General features: G+C 51.7%; 1 protein-coding gene across 1 annotated transcript in view; it reads right to left on the reverse strand.

Annotated features, from left to right (window-relative positions):
* Positions 1 to 20,652, reverse strand: part of LOC121293560 (myosin-16) — a 223,628-nt gene that overhangs the window by 41,926 nt on the left and 161,050 nt on the right. Inside the window, exons 17-19 of the mRNA XM_041216592.1 lie at positions 8,345 to 8,515; positions 7,653 to 7,853; positions 5,171 to 5,317 (exon numbers count right to left, since the gene is read on the reverse strand). Coding sequence (XP_041072526.1) covers positions 5,171 to 5,317; positions 7,653 to 7,853; positions 8,345 to 8,515 — 519 coding nt within the window. The remainder of the gene's footprint in view (positions 1 to 5,170; positions 5,318 to 7,652; positions 7,854 to 8,344; positions 8,516 to 20,652) is intronic.

Below are 20,652 nucleotides of genomic sequence, written 5' to 3' on the forward strand. Positions count from 1 at the left end.
TAGGGTCAGGGAGGGAGGGAGGGAAGAGGCGGGAGGTAGGGTCAGGGAGGGAGGGAGGGAAGCAGCGGGAGGTAGGGTCGGGGAGGGAGGGAGGGAAGCGGCGGGAGGTAGGGTCAGGGAGGGAGAGAGGGAAGCGGCGGGTGGTAGGGTCAGGGAGGGAGGGAGGGAAGCAGCGGGAGGTAGGGTCAGGGAGGGAGGGAGGGAAGAGGAGGGAGGTCGGGTCAGGGAGGGAGGGAAGCAGCTGGAGGTAGGGTCAGGGAGGGAGGGAGGGAAGCAGTGGGAGGTAGGGTCAGGGAGGGAGGGAAGCAGCTGGAGGTAGGGTCAGGGAGGGCGGGAGGGAAGCAGTGGGAGGTAGGGTCAGGGAGGGAGGGAGGGAAGCAGCAGGAGGTAGGGTCAGGGAGGGAGGGAGGGAAGCAGCGGGAGGTAGGGTCAGGGAGGGAGGGAGGGAAGCGGTGGGAGGTAGGGTCAGGGAGGGAGGGAGGGAAGCAGCAGGAGGTAGGGTCAGGGAGGGAGGGAAGCAGTTGGAGGTAGGGTCAGGGAGGGAGGGAGGGAAGCAGTGGGAGGTAGGGTCAGGGAGGGAGGGAGGGATGCGGCGGGAGGTAGGGTCAGGGAGGGAGGGAAGCGGCGGGAGGTAGGGTCAGGGAGGGAGAGAGGGAAGAGGTGGGAGGTAGGGTGGGGGAGGGAGGGGCGCAGCTGTGAGGTGGTGAATGGAAGAGTCAGCAAACAGGAGGGAGGCAGCGAGTTTTGATATCATGCAGAGGAAGTCTCTCCCAGTTACTGAGGCTCAATTTGGGCAAAGTTCAGGGTCTTCAAAACAGTTTTGTAACTCCCCGCACACCCCCCACTCCCACCCCACCCCACTCCACCCCGCTCTCCAACCCCCCACTACCCGGCCATCCTCACCCCCCCCACCATCACGTCAATTTACAGGCGTTGAAATGGGGGTCACAGCAGGAAAAAGTTTGGGAAACATTGTTCTAGGGCATGAAGAAATTAATGGTGCAATCTCTGAGCTACAAACAGAAAGGTACAGACACCCAGAATAAATGGACTAACTTTAAGGGTTGCGCTGAGGCCTGAAATTTCAGGTGAAGTTGGGCCTGCTGGCTGTGAGGCGTTCAGTTGCCAAGTTGGCGAATTTGGCTGCAGAATTGCAGGTGGCTGAGCTGAAAGCTATATGTAAAGGCTGGTATTAGGTGTCCACTTGCTATTGCCCCAGGTAAAGAACCAGAATGGATGAGCAATCTCTTCCAACGCTGTGCTTCTTTACCTCGAGGCAGGTCATTGTGGCGCGTTTTCAAACTTCTCAAAGCTGTAAGCAACTCATATCTGATTCAATGGAAAAATGAGGTTTAGCACTGTTAACGAATCTGTCCTGTAAAAACAACATGCAAAACGAGTGGTAACTACACATCCATCATTCCTCGTGTTATCTGATTAAAGAGATGCAATCATTCACTTTACATCAATCTCTCCAGTTTTTTGTCAAGAGAAAGGAGGCAGGTGGCTCAACCACCTACCCTGTTGTAACTTTAACCACATTTGATATCCACCTCTTCATGTCTGCTCACTCCCGATTTAGCTGGGACAGTGGAACTATTTAGGCCACAGGCATCAGATGACACTGGAATATACAGGAAGCAGTTTTACCCAAGCAGCATTTTGCCTCTACAAAGTCCTCCAACATGGTCAGGTAAAGAACTGACATGTCGCTCATATAACACATACGTAGGCCATGGAAGGACACATCAACCATTGAGTCATTAAATAAAACCCAACAGATCTCAGCCAAGGCAGCATTGGAAGGCTCTAAAAGACAACAATGGCTTTCCTCAACCCTGGGAGCATTGGTACTAGAGAGCGATCATCATTCAGAGCCAGTGAGGGTACCAGAGAATGATGATCACTCTGAGATTCCGAGGATACCAGAGAGTGGCGATCACAGTAAACTAATGAGGTTAGTAGAAAGGGACAATCACTCTTATCTAGTGAGGATACCAAATAGTGACAATCACATTGAGCTAATGAGGGCATAAGGGTGTGATGATCACAGTGAACTAGTGAAGATACCAGAGAGAGACAATCACTCTGAACTGATGAGTGTACCAGAGTGACGATCATTCTGAGTTCATGAGAATATCAGAGAGTGGCAATCACACTGAGCTATCCCTGAAACTTCATCCAGCCCTACAATCCTCCAAGAGCTGGGCATTCTTATAAACACCTGACTTCCTTCAATGGTGGCCATGCCTTCAGCTGTCTAGGCCCAAGTTCTGGAAATCCCTCCCTAAACCTCCCTATGTCTCTCTCTTCTCCTCTTAGATGCTCTTTACAACCTGCTTCTTTGACCAAGCTTTAATGCATCTGTCCTACCGGCTCCTTCTTTGCCTCAGTGTAAATTTATTATCTGTTAACACTTCAGTAAAGCATCTTGGAATGTTTTACTATATTAAAGATGATATATAAATGCAATTTGTTGCTGATAGCAAAGGGACTGGGTGCTACGGTGGGCTGGATACTGAGCTTACAGTCCTGGGATCTGGGCTCAATCTTATTTGAACTGAGTTTGGACAAGCTCCTTCTGGTTTCTGGAGTCCAAAGTCTTAACCTTGATAATCTCACTCAAGGGGAAATACAAACTTGTCATCCTGGTTCAGTCCTGAGGAAATACTGAGGAATATTGGGGTAAAGTAGAGCCGGCTTTATCACCCATCTACTCTGAACCAACCCAGAACATGTCATGCTTGATGCAAACATCGGGAGTGATTTTCCCTGGATACTTTAGGCCCCAAGACCACCGAGTTGGCTAAAATGGAGCCTTGAGCTGCAAAGCCGGTTTAGCCCAGATTTAGAGCAAGATGCCATCTTGGTAAAGGAGTTATGCTAGCGACAGGAATAGCTGACTAAAGGATCATTAAGCCTCTGACTGACAAGCTGTTCACTAGCGCTCATTAAAGAGGCTGCACATCATTTTGTGGCAAGTGCTTCCATTAACCATCTCTCATAACAGTGAGAAGCTAAACAGCAGTAAACAAGGATTTCGAGCGCCACCTTAAAAGGTGTTCAGTTTTCACAGTTTCCAATTGCTGCTGCAAATTTAAAGAGGACTTTAGACACATCAGGAAACTTTCTGGGAGTTAAGACGTCACTAACACTGGGATACCATTTATTCTGGGAATTCTCTGAGGAATTTGGGCAAAGAGAGTAAGTGCTGTGCTACCCCACTTCTCTGCTTTCTTGGGGACCCAATAGAAGCCACCAGAAGAAAGGGATCCTGAGTGTGCTAATAGTGACACTAACGACCAATTTAAGATAGTCAGTCGAGCTCATAATATGGCTCATTTATACTTGCTATAAGTGACATATGTTTATATAAGGGGACCCGTTCTCTGCAAACAAAAGGAACGTGTTCAAGCCTTTACTCCCTTTTTGAATTACCCGGGAGCTTTGGGACCAATCAAAGCCCTTTTCTCCTGTACTATATTGGTTTTGATCGTTTGAAATTTGGTATTCTTGGGTTTGTCCTGACGAGTGCAAGATGAAAGGCTTCTGTAGCATGTCTTTTTTTTAAGCAATATAGAAAGGACTAGAGTCTACTTGGACTGAGACCATGCTTGGTCTCAGACATCTTACTAGGGGTCCCCACTTGGTCTGGATGAGGGATTGGAGGAGGACGTGAGGACAGATAGAGCAGCACCAGCTGCTGCAGGAGATAGGAACATGAGGGTGAGGTCAACATCTTCCCCCTTGCAGCTACAGGATATTCCTTCTCCATTGGAACTCCTCCACCAGGACTTCCAGTTGAATGTCGGAGAACCTGTGCCCCTTCCTCCCTCAGCCCACGAGCCATCCTTCAATGTTTCGCTGTGTACCAGCCAGAACACGCTATAACCTCAGTGGAAGTGGGTGCGAGGATACTCGCATACACTGCTCCATGAAAACCGTGTCTAATCAGCGCTCGAGTGCTGACCTCCAGGTGGCCCTTCAGGCAAAGTTAAATTATGATGAATAGCAATTAGGACCAAAATAGTGTGTGAAAAGCAGGTTTTCAAACAGGTTAATCATATTAGCACACGAGTGTCTGTTTTCACCTCATCAACAAAATGATCCCCATTGGGTTCCAACTTCACAACGAGAGCACCAGCCAATCAGCTCAAATTGCTGAGAAGCTGCCTGACACTTACCACCTCTGCCGCCTGTTAGAACACACCACAGCGTGAAGATACCTGTAATCAACCCCTAACTCAAAAATAGTAAGATTACAGTAACAGTAATATACAGTAATAGCAGTAACACAAAGCACAGCTACTTCAATATACAGGATGACTTTGTACTGTTTCCAAGTTGCACCTTTTAATCTAAATTTAATCTAAATCATGCAGTCACATGTAGGCCAGACCAGGTAAGGACAGCAGATTTCCTTCCCTAAAGGACATTAGTGAACCAGGTGGGTTTTAATGACAACTATTGATAGTTTCATGGTCACAATTACTGACTACAGATTAGCTTTTAATTAAAGATTTTATTAATTGAATTTAACTTCCATTTAAATGGAACTAACAGTGGGGTTTGAACCCATGTCCCCAAAGCATCAGCCTGGACCTCTGGATTAGTAATCCAGGGACATTATCCCTATGCCACCATCTTCCCCTCAGTTAACTAGTTTATTGCGAGAACTAACAGTGAGTCACCAATGACAAATGAGTTACAATGTGGGAACGCTGCAGTGTCCAAGGTGCAGTCTATCGGATCATGTAGACACAAAAGACCCCCCATTTAAAGAAGAGCAGACAGATAATTCCCAGTTTCCTGGCCAATATTTATCCCTCAACTAACATCACCACAAGCAATTGCCATTATCACATAGCTGTTTGTGCAAGCTTGCTATGCAGAAACTGACTGTAGCATTTCTTACATTAGGGCAAAGGACACATTTCAATAAAGTGCATTGTTGGCTATAAAGTGCAGTGGGACATCCTGAGGTCGGGACAGGTGCTACATAAATGCAAGTCTTCCTTTAGGTGCGCTGCAGTTAATTTTCTGCTGGTTTGTGTGGAGATGACACCAGCAGGAGGAACATTAAAGGGTGACCACAACAGCATCAGACACCCAGACCCATTCACCACACAAAACGTGCCTCTGCACAGGAAGAGCCAGTGGAAACCTTTACCGAGGAGTAGCCTTTGCCAAAGCTGGCCCGGTTCTTGGTGCGTATTTTGGTCAGTGCTGCCTCAGCAATGTCGGCGCGCTCCTCCGCATCATCTAACTCATGAACTGTCTTTCGGTACTTGGCCAGGTTCATGTTGGCCTGCTCCTCCTGGGGAAGAAAAGAGAAGGTGAAGAATTCCAAAGGTGGGAATATCCGCACGCTCTTCCCAAACTTCTGCCTCCCCCACCCCCACCCCCACCAAACTGGGAAACAACCCAGTTCCTCTCTTGGAAACGGCAACCGGGCCTAAATTCAGTCCGTCTCGCAGTCCTCTCCCTCCCTGACTAAAATTAAACTGGGCCTCGGGATGGGTTAGAAATGACGTTGAATCCCAGGTTGTCAGGTAAGTCGGTTCCAGGTAGCACTTCATCAGGTCTCACTGAATACCGGCAACAATGACACACAACACAGAACCACTCTCTCTTAAATAGTCCGTACTTATCAAACATTGAATAAGCCCTTCAGGTTTGTCACCCTGCCTGACAGGACCTTTAAGGGTCATTTGGAATCTCTCTGATCTGTAGCCACCAAGGGTTTTTAAAGTGTCCGCGGTAAACCCAAGGAAACAAATAAACGAGAAAGAGAAGATCAGGACCTTACAACATAAGTAGGAACCGGGAACTGGTCAGCGCCTGCCCTGAAGTCTCCTTGGTAACAGTTCCACCCACAATGGTCAGGTGTCACCTTATTTTTGGGAGCAGGAATCCCACTGAAATAACCCGAGCTAGTGCTGCCCTGTCATCCTCACCCCCGGTGATTGTGACCCCCCCCCCACAACAAACTTCACTGTTGACCCATCTGGCCCAATCCTGCTGGCTCCACTGGAGGCCTGGTTGTCACCTCGTGCCTTTCCTGTGGGACCCAAAAGAGGCTGGGGTCCCAAAATCGCTGGGGCCTCTCCACTGCTGGATTAGGCGACCGATCCAGGCAGTCACCAAAAAGTCAAAATCGACCCCTAAATTGTGTGAACGTTTCAGCTGTCTGATTCAGAGACGCTTCAGCAAGAGAGAATCTAACTACCTCCAGCTGACAAAACTGAATCCCCCATTATCAACTTCCTCAGGGTGGGGGGTGGTGGCTGCAAATACCAGAAACTGAACGGGACAGGCCACATAAACGCTGGACCGGACCGGCCGCATAAACGCTGGGCCGGACCGGCCGCATAAACGCTGGGCCGGACCGGCCGCATAAACGCTGGGCCGGACCGGCCGCATAAACGCTGGGCCGGACCGGCCGCATAAACGCTGGGCCGGACCGGCCGCATAAACGCTGGGCCGGACCGGCCGCATAAACGCTGGGCCGGACCGGCCGCATAAACGCTGGACCGGACCGGCCGCATAAACGCTGGACCGGACCGGCCGCATAAACGCTGGACCGGACCGGCCACATAAACGCAGGACCGGACCGGCCATATAAACACTGGGCTGGACTGGTCATATTAATACTGGACTTGACATATATTTACTGGACTGGACCGGCCACATAAATACTGGACCGGACCGGCCATATAAACACTGGACCGGACCGGCCATATAAACACTGGGCTGGACTGGTCATATAAATACTGGACTAGACATATAAATACTGGACCGGACCGGCCATATAAACGCTGGACCGGACCCGCCACATAAACGCAGGACCGGACCGGCCATATAAACACTGGGCTGGACTGGTCATATAAATACTGGACTAGACATATAAATACTGGACTGGACCGGCCATATAAACGCTGGACTGGACCGGCCATATAAATACTGGACTGGACTGGCTATATAAATACTGGACTGGACCGGCCATATAAACACTGTGGCTACAAGAGCAGGTCAGAGGCTAGGAATCCTGTGACGAGTAACTCACCTCCTGACTCCCCGTAGCCTGTCCATCATCTACAAGGCACAAGTCAGGAGTGTGATGGGATACTCTCCACTTGATTGGCACCCCATCTGCCAACTTAAACATTCGCTCCCTCCATCACCAGTGCACAGTGGCAGCAGTGTGTATCATCTACAACATGCACCAAACCTTCTTTGACAGCACCTTCCAAACAAACAACTTCTACAACTGGAAGGACAAGGGCAACAGATGCATGGGAACGCCAGCACCTACAAGTCACTCACCATCCTGACTTGGAAATATATCGCCGTTCCTTCAATGTCACTGGGACAAAATCCTGGAACTCCCTCCCTAACAGCACCGTGGGTGTACCTACACCACATGGGCTGCAGCGGTTCAAGAAGGCAGCTCGCCCCCACCTTCTCAAGGCCAACAAATGCTGGCCTTGCCAGCGATGCCCATACCCCATGAAGGAAGAAAAGACATTGGGTTTTTGTTCCAGATTAGGCGTCTGGATTGCCCCAACCACTCTGGGTGCCGTATATCAGACCTTCCTTATCCCCCCCCGTTTGCCAGCCTAAGCTGCCTGTGCAAGGTGATCCATACTTACTGCTTCCTCCACCTGCCTCTTGTAGGCCTTTAACTTGTTCTGGAGCCTCTCGACCAGCTCCTGCATGCGGTGCTGGTTTTTCTGGTCCTCCTCTGCCTGGAACACCAGCTCCTTCAGCCGACGCTCGTTCTTGCGCAGGGTCTTCACGGTCTCCCCGTGACGCTTTTGTTCTGCGTCCAGCTCCGCCTCCAGTTCTTTCACCTGTTACAAAGAGGCAGCGGTCAGTCAGCACCCTGCTGCGTGCGATATATGCCCACTGGCCTTCACCTTCCCAAACCGCAGCCCCCTCGTTCGCAAACCGCAACCCCAGCATTGCGTCAAGTGACAGGTGGGTAGCGCTCCCCCAGGTCAAAATCTAGCTCAAAATGAGTTCAAGTGTCCCTCATTTTAGGAGTCAAATCAAGGGGAGCGTTTCCTTTTTCACGTAAATGGGAACTCCCCCGTCTGACACTAAAGGTTTGCTGAGCCATTATGCCGACTAGCTTAATGTTGGCAACACTGCCCTCCCTTCCCCTCCCATCCCCTTCCCCACCGTGTCTGCTCAGCTTCTAACCCCCTCCCAGATTTTCCAGGCGGGAAAAATCCGCAGCGTGATTCACAACCACTCGACGCAAATCGGGCTGTCCGCTCTCACGTACATGAACTCAATAACTCCCAGCAAGGTCCTGGGTTTACGTGGCCCGTGTTCTTACCCGACCTTCCAGTTTCTGAATGATTTTCTTCCCTCCCTTCAGGGCCAACTGCTCGGCCTCTTCCAATTTCACGTTTAAGTCCTTGATCTGCGCCTCAAGGCCCTTCTTTATCCTCTCCAGGTGCAGGGCGTGCTCCTGTTCATGATGCAGCTCCTCAGCTAATCTGACAACCTAAACACAACAAACAATTCACTTTAGCTGCTCACGGCATCACACTTGGGCAACACTGCCCCCTTGTGATTGATCTGTGCATGAGCATAAACCCATGCTCAGAATTCTGGACCAAAATATTCAGCTACCTTGACTTCTCTCCCTCTCTTTCTCAGCCCAGGGTACATTTGTACAAATTTCCATTTTCATTTAAGAATTATGACATTTTCTGTGATTCCTGGGCAGAAATTCCTTCCTCAGAGCAGAGTGCCACCTGCTGGTTCAAGTGAAGACTCGCATTTCTTCCAGCTCCAAAATGGACCAACAAGATGGAAGGAAATTGAAAAGGTGAACTCAGGATTTAGAATTTAAAAATAAATGAAATAGAGAGGTTCGAGAAAATGGCCACAAAATAAGTGGACTGACACCTGACTTAGCACTGGAACTTTCCATAACTGGATTTTATTGTTGGGTTTAACCTTTACACAAAAAAAGCCCCACAAACACTGTGGCGAGGCCAATGGGTTAACAGTGAGGGGGTAAATAGGCAGCAAGTGTTGAGGGGGTGGTAAATGGAAGAGACAGGGGGCAAACAGGTGCACAGAGTGTGTGAGGGAGGGCTGAATCATGAGGTTCTTGTGCATGCTAAACTGTCACTGACCCCTGGGTGTTATATATGACCAGCTATTCACACCATTCAAGGGAATGCTAGCTCAAATTCCCAGGAACGGGAAGGATATTTGGGGGGGGTGTCATGGCCACAGGATTTGCTGAAGTGGCCTCAGCTCAAAATTGGAATGTAATCCGAGTGCCGGGGATCACGTTACACTCATCTTCAAATCCTGCCAGGGCCAGTGAGACTGTCAGCTGTGAACAGCATCTCCTCCAGAGACGCCCAGTCCCAAGAGGCAGCTCTGAGGGTCAATGACAAATTCACCCATCTTCGCGTTACAAATTGGGTACAGGTACCCGTTGTGTGGGGGGCATTGGGTACAGGTACCCACTGTGCGGGGGGGGCATTGGGTACAGGTACCCGCTGTGTGGGGGGAACTGGGTACAGACCTGCACCCTCATGCTCCGAGGCACTGGCTCTCTGCTCAGAATTAACAGCTCCTTTATTATGTAATCAGTTTTATCTTGTGACAGAACAGGTTTTAAAAAACTTCAGCCTGTGTTTAAAGCAGTAAATGTTCGCACGTACTTTTTTTTAAATGCCCGTCAGCTCTTATCACTAAAATAAGACTTGCACTGACATAATAAAGGGCCTGTCCTGTAAACACTCTAGCCAGTAGCAAAATGTCATCCAACTGAACACCTAACTTAGCCTCAGCAGGTCTGACAGCATCTGCAGAGAGGAACATAGTTAACGTGGGGGGAAGGGATCGAAATAGGCTAAAAGGCAAAGATAAAACAATGGAAGGAAATATATTTAAAAATAATGGAAATAGGTGGGAAAAGAAAAATCTATATAAATTATTGGGGAAAAAGGGGGGATCATAAAGGGGGTGGGGATGGAGGAGAGAGTTCATGATCTAAAGTTGTTGAACTCAATATTCAGTCCGGAAGGCTGTAAAGTGCCTAGTCGGAAGATGAGGTGCTGTTCCTTCAGTTTGCGTTGAGCTTCATTGGAAGAATGCAACAGGCCAAGGACAGATATGTGGGCATGAGAGCAGAGTGGAGTGTTGAAATGGCAAGTGACACGGAGGTCTGGGTAATGCTTGCGGACAGACCGAAGGTGTTCTGCAAAGCAGTCACCCAGTCTGCGTTTGGTCTCTCCAATGTAGAGGAAACCGCATTTGGATCAGCGAATGCAGTAGATTAAATTGAGGGATGTGCAAGTGAAATGCTGCTTCACTTGAAAGGAGTGTTTAGGCCCTTGGACGGTGAGGAGAGGGGAAGTAAAGGGGCAGGTGTTGCACCTCCTCTGGTTGCATGGGAAGGTGCCGTGGGAGGGGGTTGAGGTGTGGAGGTGTGGACCAGGGTGTCCCGGAGGGAATGATCCCTACGGACTGCCGCCAGGATCATGAACTCTCTCCTCCATCCCCACCCCCTTTCCGAACCCCTCTTTTCCAATAATTTATACAGATTTTTCTTTTCCCACCTATTTTCATTATTTTTAAGTGTATTTCCATCCATTGTTTTATCTCTGCCTTTTAGCCTATTTCGATCCCTTCACCCCACCCCATCCCCACTAGGGCTATCTGTACCTTGCTCGTCCTTTCTGCCCTTAATTAGCACATTCCTTAGATAATATCTCCAGCTTCAACACCTCTTTGTCCTTTTGTCTATGACATCTTTTGGTTATCCCCACCTATCACTGGCCCTCTATCCAGCTCTACCTGTCCCACCGCTGCCCCCCCTTAAACCAGCTTATATTTTACCTCTTTTCTATTTTTCCTTAGTTCTGTTGAAGAATCATTTGGACTCGAAAAGTTAACTGTATCTCTCTCTGCAGATGCTGTCAGACCTGTTGAGTTTTTCCAGGTATTTTTGTTTTTTTGTTCAAGATTTCCAGCATCCGCAGTATTTTGCTTTTACCTAAATCAGCCTATAGAGTCCGATCACTGCTGTCGCTGCTCTCCTCCTGCAGCGTAGAGCGGCACTGCCACCTGCTGGCTGCACCTAGAACTCCACAAAGCACGCTAAACTGCTGGCAGACACCCAGGGTAGTCATTCAATCGAGCTGCTTCTGTTGACACCCAAAGCCGCGAAAGATGCAGAAACAATTTACCATTGGAACCAGCTGGCAGACTCATTATAATCTGCTCTATTTAAACTTAATTGAAACACAAAACCTGGTCTGGTGCCTGAACAGCAACCTCAGCTGGCATATACTGCCGCTGTTTGACCGAGGACAGTGTTACGATTTTGTGATCCGCTATTTCCACGAGCTGGGAGATTGTGGGCACACGGCCTGTGATATTCTACACCTCCCATTAATTTTAGAATTCATTTCTGGTTGCTATCTTTCTTTCCCACATCTCACCGGACTTTTACAGCATCGTATGTTTGTCTGTCAGATTTCTGGCCTTCGTATCTCGTGGTGGGAATGAAGCCTGGACTTCAAGGATCGAGATTTACTGGAAGTAATCAGCACACCAGTTACAATTCTCCTTGTGGGATCCTCGAAATGAAGCCCCCATCAACACTGTCCTCTTGATTATTGAGGATGACGGGGTCAGATTAAGACATACGAACGAGGAGCAAGAGTAGGTCATTCAGCCCCTCGGGCCCTCCTCTGCCATTTAATAAGATCATGGCCGAACTGATAGTAACCTGAAATTTGCATACCACCTACCCCGGATAACCTATCACCCCCTTGCTTACCAAGAATCTATCCACCTCTGCCTTAAAAACATTCAAAGACTCTGCTTCCACCACCTTTTCAGGAAGAGAGTTCCAAAGACTCACGACCCACTGAGAGAAAAAAAATGGCCTCATCTCCTTATTTTTAAACAGTGACCCCTAGTTCCAGATCCTCTCCACATCCACCCTGTCAAGATCCCTCAGGATCTTACATGTTTCAATCAAATTACCTATTACTCTTCTAAACTCCAGCAGATACAAGTCTAGCCAGTCCAACCTTTCCTCATAAGAAAACCCACCCTTTCCTGGTATTAGTCTGCTAAATCTTCTCTGAACTGCTTCCAAGGCATTTACATCCTTCCTTAAATAAGGCAAGCAATAGTGTACGCAGTACTCCAGATGTGATCTCACTAGTGCCCTGTACAACTGAAGCATAATCTCCCTATTTTTGTATTCAATTCCCCTGGCAATAAATGATAACATTCTATTACCTTTCCAAACTACCTGCTGTACCTGCATACTTTTTTGATTCATGCACCAGAGCACCCAGATCCCTCTGAATCTCAAAGCTCTGCAATCTCTCACCATTCAGATAATAAGTTTCTCTTTTATGCTAAAACAAAAACAGAATTACCTGGAAAAACTCAGCAGGTCTGGCAGCATCGGCGGAGAAGAGTTGACGTTTCGAGTCCTCATGACCCTTCGACAGAACTTGAGTTCGAGTCCAAGAAAGAGTTGAAATATAAGCTGGTTTAAGGTGTGTGTGTGGGGGGCAGAGAGATAGAGAGACAGAGAGGTGGAGGTGGGCGTGTGGTTGTAGGGACAAACAAGCAGTGATAGAAGCAGATCATCAAAAGATGTCAACGACAATAGTACAATAGAACACATAGGTGTTAAAGTTAAAGTTGGTGATATTATCTAAACGAATGTGCTAATTAAGAATGGATGGTAGGGCACTCAAGGTATAGCTCTAGTGGGGTTTTTATTCTCTTTTATTCTTCCTGCCAAAATGGACAATTTCACATTTGCCCACATTTTTGCCCACTCTATTAAACTATCTTTATCTTCTTGCAGCCTCCTTATGTCCTCTTCACAACTCACTTTCCTACCTATCTTTGTGTCATCAGCAAATTTGGCAGCCGTCCCATCCATCCCTTCATCCAAGTCTTTTATATAAATTGTAAACAGTTGAGGTCCCAGCACTGATCCCTGCGGCACACCACTCATTACATCTTGCCAATCAGAAAAAGACCCATTTATGCCTACTCTCTGCTTCCTGTTAGCCAGCAACATTCTATCCATGCCAATATGTTACTCCCTATACCATGAGCTTTTATTTTCCATTATAATCTTTGATGTGGCACTTTATCAAATGCCTTCTGGAAATCGAAGTACAGTACATCCACCGGTTGACATGCAACACTAGGTCAACAGGCAAGAAAGAACCAAGAATGGCCTCTTTCTGTGATATCACCATTCTATAATTCAATGGTTCTGATCATATAGCCCTCATCAAATCTTCCAGCCAACCCAAAACACGTCTCAGGCAATGAAAGAGGCATTTATATAGTGCTATTCATGGCCAGCACTTTACAGCCAATGAAGTACATTTGAAGTGTAGTCACTGTTGTAATGTCAGAAACACAGCAGCCAATTTGCACACAGCAAGTTCCCACCAACAGCCATGTGGTAACGACCAGATAATCTGTTTTTGTGATGCTGTTGGAAGATAAATATTGGCCAGGATACTGGGGAGAACTCCGCAGTGCTTCAAATAGTGCCATGGCACCTTTAATGTCCACCCTAAAAAACAGGTGGGGGGGGTTACCCCCACAGTGCAGCACTCTCTCAGTACTGATCCTCCCACAGCGCAGCTCTCTCTGTACTGACCCTCTGACAGTGCAGTACTCCCCCAGTCCTGACCCTCTGACAGTGCAGCACTCCCCCAGTACTGACCCTCTGACAGTGCAGCACTCCCTCAGTACTGAACCTCTGACAGTGCAGCATTCCCCAGTCCTGACCCTCTGACAGTGCAGCACTCCCCCAGTACAGACCCTCTGACAGTGCAGCACTCCCCCAGTACTGACCCTCTGACAGTGCAGCACTCCCCCAGTCCTGACTCCCTGACAGTTTTGCACTCCCCCAGTCCTGACCCTCTGACAGTGCAGCACGCCCTCAGTACTGACTCTCTGACAGTGCAGCACTCCCTCAGTACTGACCCTCTGACAGTGCAGCACTCCCTCAGTACTGACCCTCTGACAGTGCAGAACACCCTTAGTACTGACTCTCTGACAGCGCAGCACTCCCTCAGTACTGACCCTCTGACAGTGCAGCACTTCCCCAGTCCTGACCCTCTGACAGTGCAGCACTCCCTCAGTATTGACCCTCTGACAGTGCAGCACTCCCTCAGTACTGAGCCTCTGACAGTGCAGCACTCCCCCAGTCATGAACCTCTGACAGTGCAGCAGTCCCTCAGTACTGACCCTCTGACAGTGCAGCACTCCCCCAGTACTGACCCTCTAACAGTGCAGCACTCCCTCAGTACTGACCCTCTGACAGTGGAGCACTCCCTTAGTACTGACCCTCTGACAGTGTAGCATTCCCTCAGTACTGACCCTCTGACAGTGCAGAACTCCCTTAGTACTGACTCTCTGACAGTGCAGCACTCCCTCAGTAATGACCCTCTGACAGTGCAGCACTTCCCCAGTACTGTACCTCTGACAGGGGAGCACATCCCCAGTCCTGACCCTCTGACAGTGTAGCACTCCCTCAGTACGGACCCTCTGACAGTGCAGCACTCCCACAGTCCTGACCCTCTGACAGTGCAGCACTCCCTCAGTACGGACTCTCTGACAGTGCAGCACTCCCACAGTCCTGACCATCTGACAGTGCAGCACTCCCCCAGTCCTGACTCTCTGACAGTTCAGCACTCCCCCAGTCCTGACCCTCTGACAGTGCAGCACCCCCTCAGTACTGACCGTCTGACAGTGCAGCACTTACCCAGTCCTGACCCTCTGACAGTACAGCACTCCCTCAGTATTGAGCCTCTGACAGTGCAGCACTCCCTTAGTACTGACGCTCTGACAGTGGAGCACTCCCCCAGTCCTGACCCTCTGACAGTGCAGTACTCCCCCAATATTGACCCTCTGACAGTGCAGCACCCCCTCAGTATTAACCCTCTGACAGTGCAGCACTCCCCCAGTCCTGACTCTCTGACAGTGCAGCACCCCCTCAGTACTGACCCTCTGACAGTGCAGCACTCCCTCAGTACTGACCCTCTGGCAGTGCAGCACTCCCTCAGTACTGACCCTCTGACAGTGCAGAACTCCCTTAGTACTGACCCTCTGACAGTGCAGCACTCCTCCAGTACTGACCCTCTGGCAGTGCAGCACTCCCCCAGTACTGACCCTCTGACAGTGCAGCACTCCCCCAGTAGTGACCCTCTGACAGTGCAGCACTCCCTCAGAACGGAACCTCTGACAGTGCAGCACTGCCCCAGTCCTGATACTCTGACAGTGCAGCACTCCCCCAGTCCTGACCCTCTGACAGTGCAGAACCCCCTCAGTATTAACCCTCTGACAGTGCAGCACTCCCCCAGTCCTGACTCTCTGACAGTGCAGCACCCCCTCAGTACCGACCCTCTGACAGTGCAGCACTCCCCCAGTCATGACCCTCTGACAGTGCAGCACTCCCTCAGTACTGACCCTCTGACAGTGCAGCACTCCCCCAGTCCCGACCCTCTGACAGTGCAGCACTCCCCCAGTATTGACCCTCTGACAGTGCAGCACTTCGCCAGTCCTGACCCTCTTACAGTGCAGCACTCCCTCAGTATTGACCCTCTGACAGTGCAGCACTCCCCCAGTACTGACCCTCTGACAGTGCAGCACTCCCCCAGTACTGACCATCTGACAGTGCTGCACTCCCCCAGTACTGACCCTTTGACAGTGCAGCACTCCCTCAGTATTGACCCGCTGACAGTGCAGCACTTACCCAGTCCTGACCCTCTGACAGTGCAGCACTCCCTCAGTATTGACCCTCTGACAGTGCAGCACTCCCTCAGTACTGACCCTCTGTCAGTGCAGGACTCCCCCAGTCATGACCCTCTGACAGTGCAGCACTCCCTCAGTACTGACACTCTGACAGTGCAGCACTCCCCCAGTACTGACCCTCTGACAGTGCAGCATTCCCCCAGTACTGACCCTCTGACAGTGCAGCACTCCCCCAGTCCAGACCCTCTGACAGTGCAGCACTCCCCCAGTCCTGACCCTCTGACCGTGCAGCACTCCCTCAGTACTGACCCTCTGACAGTGCAGCACTCCCTCAGTACTGACCCTCTGACAGTGCAGCACTCCCCCAGTACTGACCCTCTGACAGTGCAGCACGCCCTCAGAACGGACCCTCTGACAGTGCAGCACTGCCCCAGTCCTGATCCTCTGACAGTGCAGCACTCCCCCAGTCCTGACCCTCTGAAAGTGCAGCACCCCCTCAGTATTAACCCTCTGACAGTGCAGCACTCCCCCAGTCCTGACTCTCTGACAGTGCAGCACCCCCTCAGTACTGACCCTCTGACAGTGAAGCACTCCCCCAGTCATGACCCTCTGACAGTGCAGCACTCCCTCAGTACTGACCCTCTGACAGTGCAGCACTCCCCCAGTCCTGACCCTCTGACAGTGCAGCACTTCGCCAGTCCTGACCCTCTGACAGTGCAGCACTCCCTCAGTATTGACCCTCTGACAGTGCAGCACACCCCCAGTACTGACCCTCTGACAGTGCAGCACTCCCCGAGTACTGACCCTCTGACAGTGCAGCACTCCCCCAGTAACGACCCTCTGACAGTGCAGCACTCCCCCACTCATGATCCTCTGACAGTGCAGCACTCCCTCAGTACTGACCCTCTGACAGTGCAGCACTCCCCCAGTCATGACCCTCTGACAGTGCAGCACTCCCTCAGTACTGACCCTCTGACAGTGCAGCACTCCCCCAGTCCTGACCCTCTGACAGTGCAGCACTTCGCCAGTCCTGACCCTCTGACAGTGCAGCTCTCCCTCAGTATTGACCCTCTGACAGTGCAGCACTCCCCCAGTACTGACCCTCTGACAGTGCAGCACTCCCCCAGTACTGACCCTCTGACAGTGCAGCACTCCCCCAGTACTGACCCTCTGACAGTGCAGCACTCCCTCAGTATTGACCCGCTGACAGTGCAGCACTTACCCAGTCCTGACCCTCTGACAGTGCAGCACTCCCTCAGTATTGACCCTCTGACAGTGCAGCACTCCCTCAGTACTGACCCTCTGACAGTGCAGCACTCCCTCAGTACTGACCCTCTGTCAGTGCAGCACTCCCCCAGTCCTGACCCTCTGACAGTGCAGCACTCCCCCAGTCCTGACCCTCTGACAGTGCAGCACTCCCCCAGTACTGACCCTCTGACAGTGCAGCACTCCCCCAGTCCTGACTCTCTGACAGTGCAGCACCCCCTCAGGACTGACCCTCTGACAGTGCAGCACTCCCTCAGTACTGACCCTCTGACAGTGCAGCACTCCCTCATTACAGACGCTCTGACAGTGCAGCACTCCCCCAGGCCTGACACTCTGACAGTGCAGCACTCCCCCAGTATTGACCCTCTGACAGTGCAGCACTTACCCAGTCCTGACCCTCTGACAGTACAGCACTCCCTCAGTATTGACCCTCTGACAGTGCAGCACTCCCTCAGTACTGACCGTCTGACAGTGCAGCACTCCCTCAGTACTGACACTCTGACAGTGCAGCACTCCCTTAGTACTGACCCTCTGACAGTGCAGCACTTCCTCAGTACTGACCCTCTGACAGTGCAGCACTCCCCCAGTACTGACCCTCTGACAGTGCAGCACTCCTCCAGTACTGACCCTCTGACAGTGCAGCACTCCCCCAGTACTGACCCTCTGACAGTGCAGCACGCCCTCAGAACGGACCCTCTGACAGTGAAGCACTGCCCCAGTCCTGATCCTCTGACAGTGCAGCACTCCCCCAGTCCTGACCCTCTGAAAGTGCAGCACCCCCTCAGTATTAACCCTCTGACAGTGCAGCACTCCCCCAGTCCTGACTCTCTGACAGTGCAGCACCCCCTCAGTACTGACCCTCTGACAGTGAAGCACTCCCCCAGTCATGACCCTCTGACAGTGCAGCACTCCCTCAGTACTGACCCTCTGACAGTGCAGCACTCCCCCAGTCCTGACCCTCTGACAGTGCAGCACTTCGCCAGTCCTGACCCTCTGACAGTGCAGCACTCCCTCAGTATTGACCCTCTGACAGTGCAGCACTCCCCCAGTACTGACCCTCTGACAGTGCAGCACTCCCCCAGTACTGACCCTCTGACAGTGCAGCACTCCCCCAGTAACGACCCTCTGACAGTGCAGCACTCCCCCACTCATGAGCCTCTGACAGTGCAGCACTCCCTCAGTACTGACCCTCTGACAGTGCAGCACTCCCCCAGTCATGACCCTCTGACAGTGCAGCACTCCCTCAGTACTGACCCTCTGACAGTGCAGCACTCCCCCAGTCCTGACCCTCTGACAGTGCAGCACTTCGCCAGTCCTGACCCTCTGACAGTGCAGCTCTCCCTCAGTATTGACCCTCTGACAGTGCAGCACTCCCCCAGTACTGACCCTCTGACAGTGCAGCACTCCCCCAGTACTGACCCTCTGACAGTGCAGCACTCCCCCAGTACTGACCCTCTGACAGTGCAGCACTCCCTCAGTATTGACCCGCTGACAGTGCAGCACTTACCCAGTCCTGACCCTCTGACAGTGCAGCACTCCCTCAGTATTGACCCTCTGACAGTGCAGCACTCCCTCAGTACTGACCCTCTGAAAGTGCAGCACGCCCGCAGTACTGACCCTCTGACAGTGCAGCACTCCCCTAGTACTGACCCTCTGACAGTGCAGCACTCCCCCAGTCCTGACCCTCTGACAGTGCAGCACTCCTCCAGTACTGACCCTCTGACAGTGCAGCACTCCCCCAGTCCTGACTCTCTGACAGTGCAGCACCCCCTCAGGACTGACCCTCTGACAGTGCAGCACTCCCTCAGAACTGACCCTCTGACAGTGCAGCACTCCCTCAGTACTGACCCTCTGACAGTGCAGCACTCCCCCAGTCCTGACACTCTGACAGTACAGCACTCCCTCAGTATTGACCCTCTGACAGTGCAGCACTCCCTCAGTACTGACCGTCTGACAGTGCAGCACTCCCTCAGTACTGACACTCTGACAGTGCAGCACTCCCTTAGTACTGACCCTCTGACAGTGCAGCACTTCCTCAGTACTGACCCTCTGACAGTGCAGCACTCCCCCAGTACTGACCCTCTGACAGTGCAGCACTCCTCCAGTACTGACCCTCTGACAGTGCAGCACTCCCCCAGTACTGACCCTTTGACAGTGCAGCACTCCCCCAGTACTGACCCTCTGACAGTGCAGCACTCCCTCAGAACGGACCCTCTGACAGTGCAGCACTGCCCCAGTCCTGATCCTCTGACAGTGCAGCACTCCCCCAGTCCTGACCCTCTGACAGTGCAGCACCCCCTCAGTACTGACCCTCCGACAGTGCAGCACTCCCCAAGTCATGACCCTCTGACAGTGCAGCACTCCCACAGTACTGACCCTCTGACAGTGCAGCACTCCCCCAGTCCTGACCCTCTGACAGTGCAGCACTTCGCCAGTCCTGACCCTCTGACAGTGCAGCACTCCCTCAGTATTGACCCTCTGACAGTGCAGCACTCCCTCAGTACTGACCCTCTGACAGTGCAGCACTCCCCCAGTCATGACCCTCTGACAGTGCAGCACTCCCTCAGTACTGACCCTCTGACAGTGCAGCACTCCCTTAGTACTAACCCTCTGACAGTGCAGCACTCCCTTAGTAATGACCCTCTGACAGTGTAGCACTCCCTCAGTACTGACCCTCTGACAGTGCAGTACTCCCTCAGTATTGACCCGCTGACAGTGCAGCACTCCCCCAGTACTGACCCTCTGACAGTGCAGCACTCCCCCAGTACTGCCCCTCTGACAGTGCAGCACTCCCCCAGTACTGACCCTCTGACAGTGCAGCACTTCGCCATTCCTGACCCTCTGACAGTGCAGCTCTCCCTCAGTATTGACCCTCTGACAGTGCAGCACTCCCCCAGTACTGACCCTCTGACAGTGCAGCACTCCCCCAGTACTGACCCTCTGACAGTGCAGCACTCCCCCAGTACTGACCCTCTGACAGTGCAGCACTCCCTCAGTATTGACCCGCTGACAGTGCAGCACTTACCCAGTCCTGACCCTCTGACAGTGCAGCACTCCCTCAGTATTGACCCTCTGACAGTGCAGCACTCCCTCAGTACTGACCCTCTGACAGTGCAGCACTCCCGCAGTACTGACCCTCTGACAGTGCAGCACTCCCCCAGTACTGACCCTCTGACAGTGCAGCACTCCCCCAGTCCTGACCCTCTGACAGTGCAGCACTCCCCCAGTACTGACCCTCTGACAGTGCAGCACTCCCCCAGTCCTGACTCTCTGACAGTGCAGCACCCCCTCAGGACTGACCCTCTGACAGTGCAGCACTCCCTCAGAACTGACCCTCTGACAGTGCAGCACTCCCTCAGTACTGACCCTCTGACAGTGCAGCACTCCCCCAGTCCTGACACTCTGACAGGGCAGCACTCCCCCAGTATTGACCCTCTGACAGTGCAGCACTTACCCAGTCCTGACCCTCTGACAGTACAGCACACCCTCAGTATTGACCCTCTGACAGTGCAGCACTCCCTCAGTACTGACCGTCTGACAGTGCAGCACTCCCTCAGTACTGACACTCTGACAGTGCAGCACTCCCTTAGTACTGAC

This window comes from Carcharodon carcharias, chromosome 22, assembly GCF_017639515.1.
Source record: "Carcharodon carcharias isolate sCarCar2 chromosome 22, sCarCar2.pri, whole genome shotgun sequence".
NCBI lineage: Eukaryota > Metazoa > Chordata > Chondrichthyes > Lamniformes > Lamnidae > Carcharodon > Carcharodon carcharias.